General features: G+C 45.5%; 1 protein-coding gene and 1 long non-coding RNA gene across 2 annotated transcripts in view; both read right to left on the reverse strand.

Moving 5' to 3' along the window:
• Positions 1-7419: 7419 nt before the first annotated feature.
• Positions 7420-14106, reverse strand: part of LOC308574686 — a 306109-nt gene continuing 299422 nt past the window's right edge. The window contains exon 2 of the long non-coding RNA XR_014002535.1: positions 7420-10264. This is a non-coding gene — a long non-coding RNA (uncharacterized lncRNA). The remainder of the gene's footprint in view (positions 10265-14106) is intronic.
• BARX2 (BARX homeobox 2) overlaps positions 7420-14106 on the reverse strand; it is a 45653-nt gene continuing 38966 nt past the window's right edge. Inside the window, exons 3-4 of the mRNA XM_081172799.1 lie at positions 13195-13279; positions 7420-12320 (exon numbers count right to left, since the gene is read on the reverse strand). Coding sequence (XP_081028925.1) covers positions 12072-12320; positions 13195-13279 — 334 coding nt within the window. The 3' untranslated portion in view covers positions 7420-12071. The remainder of the gene's footprint in view (positions 12321-13194; positions 13280-14106) is intronic.

Genomic DNA, 14106 nt, shown 5'->3' on the forward strand with positions numbered 1-14106 from the left:
ACTAAAATGGGCTAAACAGATAGCCCCATATCAATACAGTCAATTATAGTCTTGCGGCGCTTAAAAGCTAAAAAAAGAAATCATATTCAATCTAATCAGTTTTGGCCGCTGTGAAAACCAGATGCTGGACCATATGGGCTTTTGCTCTGAACTCCTTCTTATGCATTTGTGCTTTTGAATTTGGATTTAATGAAAACTTTTGTAAACCGTTTCCAAGCAGAAATGATGGATTTCTCTTCCCAGTTCTACATTTTTTCACCTACCACAGAAGTCTACAAGCCTGAAATGATAGTGAGAATTTGGGTCTAGGATGATCAGATCGGTTTACGGAAGAATCTACAGTACATAGAGTGACCAAGTTACCTGAGATGGATAATAGCCACCCCCCAACCCCACCCCAAGAGCTAAAAAAAAAAAAAAATGTGTGAGAAAGGCATTGTTGCTGTGCACACTCAACTAGGGATGGATGAGAAATCTGATTTTGTTTGTATTTTAATGAGGAACTACCTAATTTGTACTTCTCAAACTAGTAAGTGAACTGAAACGCAGCTACCGTATTTTTTGCTCTATAAGACACACATTTTCCCTCCTAAAAAGTAAGGGGAAATGTGTGTGTGTCTTATGGAGCGAATGCAGGCTGCGCGGCTATCCCAGAAGCCAGAACAGCGAGAGGGAGCGCTGCGCAGCGATCCCTCTTGGTGTTCTGGCTTCTGGGATTCATAATATTTCTTTTCTTGTTTTCCTCCTCCAAAAACTAGGTGCGTCTTATGGTCTGGTGCGTCTTATAGTGCAAAAAATACGGTATATGGAAATCCATTGACTTTGGCTGGATCTAGACACATCAAAAACGTGATTCAGTTAAGCGCGTTGCAAACTTCATACAGGGAAATCCCATTGAGCTCCTTGGAGGATGAGGTGGTAGATATCTGGCAGGCCATTGTGAGAACAAGATGCTAGACACGAAGGCTCTTTGACCCAGCCCAGCAAAGCTCTTCTTGAGTTATTATGGGTTGTAACACCCTCGGCTGCATGTTGTAATATTCCTCTATGCATAAGACACAGACACACAGACACTTCTTCTTCTTTGGCAATCACTTGTAACCAAGTAAGATTGTCTTCCATAAACATGGTTTTAACAGTGGGTCTGTAAGTGACTATAGAGGCCAATTCTGGATCCACACATCCTTTCACAGTAGGGACATAGGTTTCCGCGCAGGAGTTGATCACAGTGAGGGTTTGCCAAGCGTGCCTTCCTCTTAGCACATTTCTCCCTTTCATCCTGAGTTCAAGCGTCTTCAAAGCCCATGACACCTTTGGTAAAGGCTGTTCTCCAACTGGAGTGCTTACAGGCTAATGTTTCCTAGTTATCAGTGTTTATGTTACATTTTTTTTAAGATTTGCCTTGAGAGAGTCTTTAAACCTCTTTTGTTGACCACCAGCATTACGCTTTCCATTTTTAAGTTTGGAATAGAGTAGGTGCTTTGGGAGACAATAATCAGGCATCTGCACAACAGGACCAGTCCAGTTGATCGCTTTGACACTGGTGATCTTTGCTTCTTCCAGTACACTGAAATTAGTTCACCTGTCTGCATGTTGTAATATTCCTCTATGCATAAGATGTCCCTATACACAAACACACAGACACACGCCACTCTAGTATGGGTGTAGCTGGAAGGGCGGGGTTGGGAGCAGCTGCCACCCCTAAATCAAGTAAATAAATAAAAATACTTAGCTAAAAGTAGAAATAATCAACATATTTGAAACTGGAAATGCTTGCTGAGGTCAGTTGGAGGATGCTGCATGCATTCTAGCGATGCAACGGGTAACCCAACTGAGCGATAGGCATGGCTTCTGCAAACTGACCAATCATGGTGCAGGTAGCTTGGACAGAGCCAGACAGGGGATGGTGACAGGTGGGTGTCCTGCCCTCCCCTAACATAAATCCTGGCTACGCCCATGCACCCTAGTATTTCAGAGGGAAGCCTTGAGCCCCGTCTTCTTCTTCTTGTTGTGATAATTTTGTACATTAAAGAGAGAAGCTCTTTTGGGTTGTTGGTTTTTGTTTTAGCTTCCAGACATGCAACCCCTTCCCCTCCCTGAAACTGGAAACAGGACAGATTTACGATGTGATTCTGCTGGATTGTACGTATAAGCTGCTGCCCCAAAGTGAACAGCCATCATTGGGGGTGGGGGTGGGAATTGAACATGAGCTTATGTCTTCCATGGAACTGTTCTGCTAATAGGTGTTTTCCACCCCCACCGCCCAGCTCAACCCTGTACAGACTTGTCAGAAAGTTCCCACCTGATAACAGAGCTGCTGGCTTTCTCCAAGGGCTAAATGATATTTTGAGGCCAAAGACTGCACCTGCAGATCTGTCTAAGTCTCAAGAAGTTTCGGTGCAAGGGGGGGGGCGGAGAGAGAGTTGGGCCCAGGCCAATTGTTAATCTCGGAGGCAAATGAGGAGAAACTTGAGGACCCGAGACAGCTTCAGCATGCAACGGCTGGTAGACGAGGGTTCTCTTTAGGAGAGTTTGGTCATGTTTCCACAAAGAACATTGGCAGGAAAGATGGCCATCCTTGGGTTGTGTCTAACTAGCTTCTGTGATCAGTAGATCCATTAAAATTAATTAATTCTCCCTCTCTCATAATATTCAAACTCATGAGTGGATGTTGGGATGTTGAAAGAAGAAGAAGAAGAAGAAGAAGAAGAAGAAGAAGAAGAAGAAGAAGAAGAAGGAGAAGGAGGAGGAGGAGGAGGAGGAGGAGGAGGAGGAGGAGGATTTGATATCCTGCTTTATCACTACCCGAAGGAATCTCAAAGTGGCTAACATTCTCCTTTCCCTTCCTCCCCCACAACAAACACTCTGTGAGGTGAGTGAGGCTGAGAGACTTCAGAGAAGTTTGACTAGCCCAAGGTCACCCAGCAGCTGCATGTGGAGGAGCGGGAAAGCGAACCCGGTTCCTCAGATTACAAGTCCACCACTCTGAACCACTGCACCACACTGGCTCTGTACTGGAAGACTCAGGACGAAGAAAAAGAAAGTGCTTACTCATGCAACACATAGTTAAACTGTGGAACTCACTCCTATAGGAGGGAGTGATGGCCACCAGCCTAGATGGCTTTGAAAGAGGATGAAATAAATTCATGGAGGAGAGGGCTATCGATGGCTGCGAGCCACAGTGGCTATGTTCTGCAGACATGATTGTTAGGTAATTTGTTGTTGTTTAGTCATTTAGTCATGTCCGACTCTTCGTGACCCCGTGGACCAGAGCACGCCAGGCACTCCTGTCTTCCACTGCCTCCCGCAATTTGGTCAAATTCATGCTGGTAGCTTCGAGAACACTGTCCAACCATCTTGTCCTCTGTTGTCCCCTTCTTCTTGTGCCCTCAATCTTTCCCACCATCAGGGTCTTTTCCAGGGAGTCTTCTCTTCTCATGAGGCGGCCAAAGCCTCAGCTTCAGGATCTGTCCTTCCAGTGAGCACTCAGGGCTGATTTCCTTCAGAATGGATAGGTTGGATCTTCTTGCAGTCCATGGGACTCTCAAGAGTCTCCTCCAGCACCATAATTCAAAAGCATCAATTCTTCGGCGATCAGCCTTCTTTATGGTCCAGCTCTCACTTCCATACATCACTACTGAGAAAACCATAGCTTTAACTATATGGACCTTTGTCGGCAAGGTGATGCCTCTGCTTTTTAGGATGCTGTCTAGGTTTGTCATTGCTTTTCTCCCAAGAAGCAGGTGTCTTTTAATTTCGTGACTGCTGTCACCATCTCGTCCTCTGTCGTCCCCTTCTCCTTGTGCCCTCAAGGAGAGCCATAGTTAAAAGGAGAAGTCGGCAAATGTGTTAGGTAAGAATGCTTCTGAATACCAGTTGTTGGAAACCGCAGGAGGGGGGAGAGTTGTTCCTGTGTTTGAATCCTGCTTGTGGGTTTCCCATTCAGGCATATAGCTGGCAACTACAAAAACAGGATGCTGGACTAGATGGGTCGTCGGCCTGATCCAGCAGCGGGCTCTTCTTATGTTCGTATATTCTTAATGGACCAATGACTAGCAGGGAATGCAAACCAGGGGCTGCAGCTGAGAAGGTGGGAAGCCAAGAAGCGCAACTGGAAGAAGGGAAGACTTGCGGAAGCCATTGGGTTGAGGCCAATAAATTCCTTCTTTTATTAACAATGTTTATATCCTACCTTTCTGCCTGGCAACAGGTCGCCATGGCAGCTGACAGTCAATGACAACTGAGATGTACAAAAATAAGATTATTTGAAAGGGGGTAATTTAAGGATGTGTGCTTGTGAAATATCACAATTCAGCAACCCAATTCAGACTATAATTACCAGCGGCATAAGAACTGTATCCTGAATCAGTCATTCCAAATCCCATGCGATGATGGGGCAATGGCGGTGGTAGGACTAGAATATCATTGGGGTCTCTTCCTATTCTACGATTCTGTGATTCTATGAGAATGAGAGTGCCCACCACTGCAGGACCACCATGCTCCTTGAGTTGGAGGGCTAATCTCTGAAATGGGGAGTCTGTTCTACTTGTGTGAATGAGCGACTAAGCAAGACGCTAGCCTTTTATGGTGGGGGCACCCACTAGGAGATCTCTCTGGGTTCCCTCCATCATGGACATCATGGCAACAAGACAGGATCACCCCAGAGGGTGTGTGGGGCTGTCCTGTGGCTTTCTTGCATTTCTGTCTGCTTCAGACTTCGTGGCATCTTGGTTTCCTGGGCTGTGTTTTGACATGACACAAAAAGCATGGCTTAGTTCAGGGGTGGATAACATTTTTCAGGGTTCAAGGGCCACATTCCCTTCTGGGGGCCACATGACAGAGGTAAGCAGGACCAGAGGCATTACATGGAGGGCACCACATTCGTTTTCTGAGGGCTGCCATATTTTGAAGAGCAAAAAAGAGGACACATTTGCCGACTTATCCTTTTAACTATGGCTCTCTAAGACGACTCTCATTTTAAATACCCTGACTATATGTAGGGTATAGAAGCTGTGATATATTGCTTGTAGCAATGTTCTTAACTTTCAACAACAGAATAATAATAATAATTGTTGTTGAAATTTAATAATGTTGCTCCCTCGCTTGCCACTGGAAGTATTTGGGCTCATGTTCACATCTTTGTGAACTTAAGTATGCACAGAACAATTTATTAAACTGTTTAACATGCACATATGGACACTCCTTAAGGGCAGGCGGATGTTAACTCTTGTCCTCCCAGACTCCTTCTCCAAGATCTTATAGCTGAGCCAGCATCCTTTTAGTTCAGCCACAAGAGAAGGGATTTCTACAGTATGTAACTAGTTTAAGATGCTGTTCTGTTGGGATCCTCTGCTGCAGACTAGCTTAGCTGGGTGCCTTAGATCTGAGTCTAATGCACTAGAAAAAAAAATTATTGGGTTACTGTAAACAAAAACAAACAATAAATGAAAGATGCTCAGTGCACGTAGAATGTTGACTATTGAGGGGTGGAGAAAGAGAGAAATGCAAATCAGGGTGGCGGGGTGGTGTGTCCCCAAAAAGGGCATGACTGTGCGAGCTGGAGCCCTGAGCAGGAACACTCTGTACTGTAACATTTTGTTGCAGATCCAACATATAGAGACACTTAATTGGAGTCTTGGGCTTCCAGGAGTTGATAAGGCAGTTGTCTACCTGCCTTTCTCCTGCCAGATCTCCAGTGCCTTTAACAACCGCACCACAGATAAGCAAACCATCTTATGAAGCCTTTCATGGCAGGCAACATTTCCAACCTTTTTGTTAGCAGAGCTGATAAGGGCAACAGGCGCGCTGCCAGGAATAAAAGTTGGCAGCCCCAGAAGGTAAAGAATGATAAAGGGATGCATTGCTTTCCCACACTTCCACATTCATGCTTTCAAGTCAATGGGGTGTGGGGGTTTATTGACCCATAGAACTGTAGAGTCAGAGGGCACCCAAAGGGTGATCCAGTTCAATCCTCTGCAATGCAGGGATTCCAATCCACATTTGGGATTGATAGTACAGGAGAAGGGCATGCCCACATCCACCTTCCTTGCCCACATGGCAGCACTCAGAGGGCGCATATTGCCACATCTCAAGCAGAGCTGCACTTACACACACATTCGGTGTTTAGGATAATATTTTTGTTTGCTGTTCATTATGTCCAATTGAATGTTAATTGTATTTAAATGTATACTTTATATTTGACTTTCTTCAATAAGGTTTTATTCTGGATTGTTTTATATGCTGTTTTAATGTAGATTGCAAACTGCTTTGAGACCCCCCCCCCAAAAAAAATATAAAGCAGTATAGAAATGGAAATAATAATAATAATAATAATAATAATAATAATTATTATTATTATTATTATTATTATTATTATTATTATTATTATTCATGGCACTGTGAAAAGTCACACATACAGGTCGCTTGTGGGCATCTGGCTAGGAAACCTCAAGATGGCCAGTAGCTTGCAGGAAAATATCTAGGCTCCTGTAGTTCACATGGATTAAGGAACTCTGCCACCTTCATGAAACAAACCGGCTTTTTTTAAAAAAAGAAAAGAAACCAACTTCTTGAGGTTAGGAAAGTGAAGGGCAAAAGCACTGAAAGGTGTGTATTGAAGGAATGATTACTGGGAAGCAAATCATTTCACACCCAAAAAAGCAGAAGGATTCAATATACAGTGGTACCTCGGGTTAAGAACTTAATTTGTTCTGGAGGTCTGTTCTTAACCTGAAACTGTTCTTAACCTGAAGCACCACTTTAGCTAATGGGGCCTCCCGCTGCTGCTGCACAATTTCTGTTCTCATCCTGAAGCAAAGTTCTTAACCTGAGGTACTATTTCTGGGTTAGCGGAGTCTGTAACCTGAAGCGTATGTAACCTGAAGCGTATGTAACTTGAGGTACTACTGTAATCTAACCTCTGTGCAGGTTTTGCCCAAGGAAATCAGAATGCTCAGTAAATAAGTTGTCCAGAGTAACCCCTGGCCACTGTGAGAACTGGATCGTAGATTCATAGAATGGTAAAGTTAGAATGGTCCCCCAAAGGTCATCGTCCAACCCCCTGCGATGCAGGAATCACAGCTAAAGAATTCCTGATGGAGGATGGGCATCTAGCTTCTCTTTAAAAGCTCAATGAAAGAGAGTCCACCACCTTGTGAGGATCTTTCATTCTCATCCCACAGGGCTCTTCTCATGTTCCCATGACCGAGCCAGGTCCTAAACCAGCCTAAATGCAATTTTTCTGGTTGAGGGACACATCTAAGAGCTAGTGTGCTCTCTCCGGGCTTTGTTGTCCCTGGGAAGTACAGGGTCTTCGATTCCCCCACCCCCAGGCTTTTTGGCCCCGTGACAGCAAAATGCAGAGGAAGAAACCCAGTTCTCAGAACCTTGGACGAGAGAGAGAGAGGAGGGAGAGAGAGATTCCACTCAATTCCTTTATTTATATATTTTATTTTTAATTAAAAAATAAAGGTTATCTTGATACATCTCTTTGCAGCCTTTGGGCAAAAATGCACCCTCGAACAAGACTATAGGAAACACGATGCTTATCTAATCTTGGCACACGGGGCTGGAAAATAAATGCAACGCTCCTCCTGCAAAGTTTTCTTCTGAATTCCGTGCCTTGCTCTCCTCCCTGCCACCCCCAGATATTTCAGTGCTCCTACAGTAAGTGCCATATAAATCTGGAGACCAACGTATCCAAATCTGCAAAAGCTCTAAAAACACTGGTGTTGCTGTAGACATCGAAAATCTCTTTGGGTTGATATAGGCTTCACAAAGGGCTCGAGTTAAGAATCAGTTCACACCTTATTTCCGGGAACTTCAGTTGGGGGAAAAAGACTGGTCTTTAAATACTGATGCTGCAACATTTAGGTCCACAAGGAGGGATGAAGGATAAATTTGGTTCAGTCCACATTTAAAGGCAGCCCTTATCAAATGCACGCTTCTCAAAATGATACACGGATAAAAAGGCACTCATCCTCTGAATTCGACGCTTCTCCGAATTTTGCAATCCAGTTCTCTAAATGTACATGTGTACACTAAGGTAAAGGTAAAGGGGACCCCTGACCATTAGGTCCAGTCGTGACCGACTCTGGGGTTGTGGCACTCATCTCGCTTTATTGACCGAGGGAGCCGGCGTACAGCTTCTGGGTCATGTGGCCAGCATGACTAAGCCATTTCTGGCGAACCAGAGCAGCACACGGAAACGCCGTTTACCTTCCCGCTGGAGCGGTTCCTATTTATCTACTTGCACTTTGACATGCTTTCAAACTGCTAGGTTGGCAGGAGCAGGGACTGAGCAATGGGAGCTCACCCCATCGCCGGGATTCAAACTGCTTCTGTTCAGCAAGTCCTAGGCTCTGTGGTTTAACCCACAGCGCCACCCGCATACACACTAAGGTAAAGTGTGCATAAAAATGCATACGTTGGTGAAAACAGCATGCAAAGGTGCTTTCTAATAGCGGAAACTGCTGGTGTGTATTAGGCAAAACTGCATGCAGAAGCATGCATATGTTAGAAAAATCTATGCTAAGGTGCTGATGAATTTTCATAAGGACTTTTTAAAAAATAAAATAAAATTGCAAACTGATGTGAAAATGTCGAGAACTGAACGTCAGATTGGACAAGTGGGGAACTGACGTTGATTGATTTGCCTGTCTCAAGTTGCAACCCTTTCTCATCAGCAAGTGAATCTCATTGAACTCAATGTAGTTAACTGCTGACTAAACATGTTTAGATTTTTGTGGGTGAGTCAATCAACTGACTAAATTAGTTAAATTTGGGTTGTATTCCTATACCCACCTACTGAAGAGTAAGTACCATTTACCTTAGTGGGGTTCTACTTTTAATGCAAAAACTATAGGATTGCACTTTTAAATCCTTTCCAAGCATGTCTGACCTGCCTCATTCTGCCACAGAAATAGACTGCAGATAACTGAGGAAATTAGTCTTTGCAAATTTCAATGCAAACAGATTTTATCTGCATCTCCTGGACCAATGTGTGGATCGGAACCCAGGCCCCACCTAAACTACATGGCTTACCCCCCAAAAAATATTGGGGACGGTAGTTTCTTAAAGGTGCTGAGAGTTGTTAGGAGATTCCCCCTATCCCCCTTACAAAACTACAATTCCCAGAGTTCCCTGAGGAAAAAGGAGCAAATTGTTAAAACCACTCTGGGGAAGGGGCAGGTCTCACCCACCTCCCACATGTAAAATCTTAACAGCCATGGGTTCCCCCCAAAGAATCCTGGGATCTGTAGTTTCTTAAGGGTGCTGGGAATTATAGCTCCATGGGTGGTGAACTACAGTTCCCAGGATTCTTTGGGCAGGGGGAAAGTACTTTAATAGTATGGTGTGCACATAGCTTGATTCTCCATTCCTGATGTAGACCAGGCTCAATGATCAAGCGTGAAATAGTGTGAATCAACCCTCAGTTATGGCAACTTAAACTCAACTTATTGCCCCTCTGTCTTTAGGAAGATGCAACAGTTGCACCTACACTGAGCCCAAGACCTGCTCCAGATTCTTCCCCCAAACTTCCTGTCATCATCCTTCCAGCATTCTATCAAAGAACAGGTGGCCAGCAGACAGCCCTCCTGTAGTTCCCTGGTCACTTTCCCCTCTTTTCACTGCAGTCATATGAGTCTCAATGCACAAACTCCCAGCTCCATGGCTCAGCGGTAAAGCAGCTGCCTTGCATTCAGAAGGTGCTGGGTTTGATGTTTGGTAGGTCTAGGAGAGGTCCAGGTAGATCTAGAAGAGTCCTCTACCTGAAACCTTGGAGAGCCACAGCTGGCCAGCGTAAACAATACTGAGATCGACTTGCTGGTCCTCTCTCTTCTGGCCCAAACCAAGCCACTGCCAAGTAGAGGAAACAGACCCTTCTTCCCTCCCTCACTGCTTTTACACTCAGAAGGCAGATGATCAGGCAGCTGAGAGCAGAAGCAACAGGCTAGGGTTTAGTTGTGGGCCTCCAGAATAGGTCCAGGCCTTGGCAGGTGCCCCGAATTGCTGGCCTTTGGTAGTGGCCCTGATCTTGGTGCATGCATGCTTCCGGGGCACAGAAAACACCTCTTCATGCAGCACATAGTTAAACCACTCGCTCTGCTAGGTCTGGCGGCTGCAGGCCCAAGACGGAGAAGAACGTTCCTCAAAGACAATACAGTGGACTGGATCAGCAATGTACAGTGGTACTTCGGGTTAAGTACTTAATTTGTTCCGGAGGTCTGTTCTTAACCTGAAACTGTTCTTAACCTGAAGACCACTTTAGCTAATGGGGCCTCTTGCTGCCGCCGCGCCGCCGGAGGACGATTTCTGTTCTCATCCTGAAGCAAAGTTCTTAACCCGAGGTACTATTTCTGGGTTAGCAGGGTCTGTAACCTGAAGCGTATGTAACCTGAGGTACCACTGTAATACAGATACGTATCTGTGTAGGTCTCCATTTCAAGGTATATTTGTATAAATTGGTGGTCCCTGTATTTTAATGGTGTATCTCTGCATATTCTGTATAGTAGGCGCAGAATACTTTTATTTCCTTTTGGGGGATAAAACGACCAAGATGGTCACAACAACAATTAAACTTTGACTTGACTACTCACTCCCACAGGAGGCAGTGATGGCCACCAACTTGGATGGCTTTAGAAGAGGTTTAACAAATTCATGGAGGAGGAGAGGGCTATTGATGGCTCCTAGCCATAATGGCTCTGCTGTTGAGAGAGTGTTATTATGGTCTGCCCCAGGTTGGCCACTGTGCGTATAGGGTGCTGGGCTAGATGGCCCACGGGCCTGATCCAGCAAGGACTCTTCTGAAGTCCTTAGATTAGGGTTGCCATACTTCTGGAATTTCCCGGACATAGCCGGGATCTGGCATGCAGGCGGAATTTTCAAAAAAACGTCCAGGGAAAATCTGGGACAGCCCATATCAAGAGTGTTGTTTTTTTGGCGACGTTCCTAAAAAGTAGCTCAACAACTTTGGGCAAAAAGGAGAAAAGAAAAGAAAAGTACAACAACTTTTCTGTCTGGATTTTCACTTTTGGAAACATGGCAAGCCGACCTTAGATATGCCTTCTCTTCTGACATCAACAAGGAACTCTTCTACCGAGAGTTCGAATATTGCTTCATTGAGATCAGGATTTCCTACGCTAACTGGCTGTGGCACTCCAGAGCTTCATGCATGGAACTTCCCAGCTCCACCTGGAGATCCTGTCAGGAACCGAACCCGGGGCCTTTTGTCTTTAAAGCAGATGCTCTACCACTGAGCTACCACTTTCCCTTCCATGTGCGCCAGAAGTTTGTATTGCCACCACTGAGCTCTGGGTGGCTACAGGCAGGCCTACCCGCTTGCCCCTGCTGCAGCCAATGCAACTTCCACATCCACCATGAACCAAACCAATACATCCCACAACTCTTGCCTCTGCCCCAGCCTCTTGCCCACCTCCTGCCACCACTTCAGTCTTGCCCCTATGGGCCACTGGTGCTGCCAAGCCCTCCAAGTCAGAGAGTGACTTGAGGAAGTCGGGCATCTGCTCCTGCGTTTCCCTCAAAGCCCCCCCCCCCCCACTTTGTGGTGCTGGAACGTAAACATCCCAAACACCCCTGTTAAAAAGACCTTTGCTTTGGCCCGTTCCCAATTAAGCACTGGTTGCAGAAGAATGCTATGTTGGAACGACGACAAAGGACCTCTTGTTTTGTTTGGCAGTCACTGCTCGGAACCCATTTCACAGATGAGGATAATAAGGGGGAAGGTGAAAAGGGACAGTTTTTTTTTTTCTGGCAGCTGTTCGCTAAGGAGCCTCTTCCTCCCAGCTCCCTGTGCATTTCCAAAGTCTCAGATTTGCAAGCATGCAGTCTCTTTGGGAGGAGAGCTCAGGCCCCACTATCTGTGGGGAGGGTGTACACACTGCATTGGAAAGAAGGAAACTGTTGCTGCTGCCTACATGGGGTCTCTTTGCTCCACAGCGACCCACCCATACTGTTCGATTTCATAAGGCACCAAGTGTGCACGCCTTCAGTTTGTACATTGTCCTTTTGGGAAGTGTGGGGAGTTTTTTTTCTCTCTCTCTCCCTTTCTCTTAACTTGATGCAGTTTCTCCCAGAGGGGTTTCAGCTGTGTTTTTAGGAGATTCCTCTGTCTCTGAAGGGGCCTCCAATGGCTCTCCGGTCAACCCACACTCTTCCGTGGCCTGGCTTTCCTCCAAAGCCGGCTGGTGAGCTTGGCTGTTCATCTTCTCCTCTGCTTCGATCTCTTCGGAGCTGGGAATGGAGTTTTTCTTGGGGCGGCCTTTGGGTTTTGTGGGGGCCTCCTGCCCACCTTTCAGGACCTGGAGCAAAAAAACAACAACACGCTGAGTGTCTAATTGCTGCTTTCATGGGGTTTTTAAAGTGTTAAGTTGGACCAGCAACAAAACCTTACAGCATGGAGAGTTCCTGTGCCCTGTCCAGCCTGCCATGCCCTCTCCCAGGATATTCCATCCCATCCCCTAGTTTTCCATTCCTCCTCCCAAAAGTCAGTCAGCATTCCAAGCCCACTGAGCATGCTCAGTCCTCAATAGGGTGTTTTTAGAGTTTTCCACCATGCTGATTTCTTTCCTGTTGTTTTTAGGGGTTTCCTCCAGGCCTGAAGATACCTCACTTTTGTTTCCCCATTTTGTCTACGATTCTATCAGCACTCTGCAACTGAATTCACTGTTAGAGGAACTGATTCATCTTTTGCTCTGCAGCACTCAACTAGAACAAAAAGCATCAAGAGATTTTTTCTTCTTGCCACTTAGAACTTTTTATTTATTAAAGTTAATTTTTGAAAAGGGGGCTAGAAATGTTCTTAAGTAAATAAATCTTAAGGCACTGATAGTGGAGGCAATCCACTCTGATGCTGAAAGGCATTAATAAAAGATTATTTTATTATCCCAAGTGTCAGAGAAGCAGGAGGATTCTTGGATGAAAATCACATTTAGGGATGTCACCCAACTAAGGAAGTCTTACACTTCAATCCTATGCGGGTTTACTTTGAACTGAGTCTCACTGCCTAAAGAAACTGCAACTTAACTAATTATTTTTAAAAAGTAACAACTAAGTTTTACGTTAAAAATGTGATTTTAAAAAAATGAGACACACACCTTTTGCCCCTTTTCATTTCATTTCATTTTTGCCTTGGGCATACCCTGTACTCATGCCTCTGTTTACCACAGTACCTACCATTTTCTTCCACTTCATCCTGCGATTCTGGTACCAAGTCTTCACCTGAAGTTGAGTTAGGCCCAGGGACTGAGCCAGATCCAGCCTGGAAAACAAGAGATCCAAATCAACGACAGAAAGGAAGAAGCACCATCCACGGCCAAGATCTGATTAGCTCACATCCTGCGGAAAGCGAACAAGTTGTACAGACACTGGAGGGGAAAACCAAGGAACACTAACAGCCAGGGGAAGATAGTCATCATCGACTGACAACGTGCCCTGTCCAAATAAATCAACTAAAGGAAGCTAAAGAGAAGTTGTAATTCCTCCTTTGGTGTAATTAACTGCGGGGAGGTTTCTCCCCCCACCCCCACAAATAAATAATTTGTTGCAAATGACAATGCAAACATTTGAGAGGTGCAGAAACGAGCAATGACTTGTTTGTCTGATATCATACAGTCCACGACTTAAGAAAGAAAATGATGCAGAGGAGAAAAGCAGAGAGATATGTTATGAACAGGGGCGTAGAAAGGGGGTGCAGGAGTGCGGTCCGCCCTGGGTGTCATCCCTGAGGGGGTGACAAAATGGCACACCATGGGGGGCGGCACTTACCGTGGGGCCTGGCCTGCAGTGCACCCAAGGCACGCGTCTCTCCTGGGAGTGACACGGTAGCTCGGGGCCCCTGTGGGTGACTCACCCCGCCCCCACCACTCTGTGTACTGGAGCAGCTAGCTACACCCCTGTTTGTGAATAATAAGATCATGATGCCACAGAAGCACAACAGAGCCATCTGTAATAAGTCCTGGAATGCAAACTTAACTGATTGTTTCAGGTTGAACAGCATCACCTGCACAGTAATTTCCTGTGGGGCTTATATAGGAGAGAGACGGAGGCAGTAATGATTGGTGCACTAAGAGCTCATCCACACTTCTG

The sequence above is a fragment of the Podarcis bocagei genome, assembly GCF_964188305.1.
Source record: "Podarcis bocagei genome assembly, chromosome: 15".
In the NCBI taxonomy this organism is placed as follows: Eukaryota; Metazoa; Chordata; class Lepidosauria; order Squamata; family Lacertidae; genus Podarcis; species Podarcis bocagei.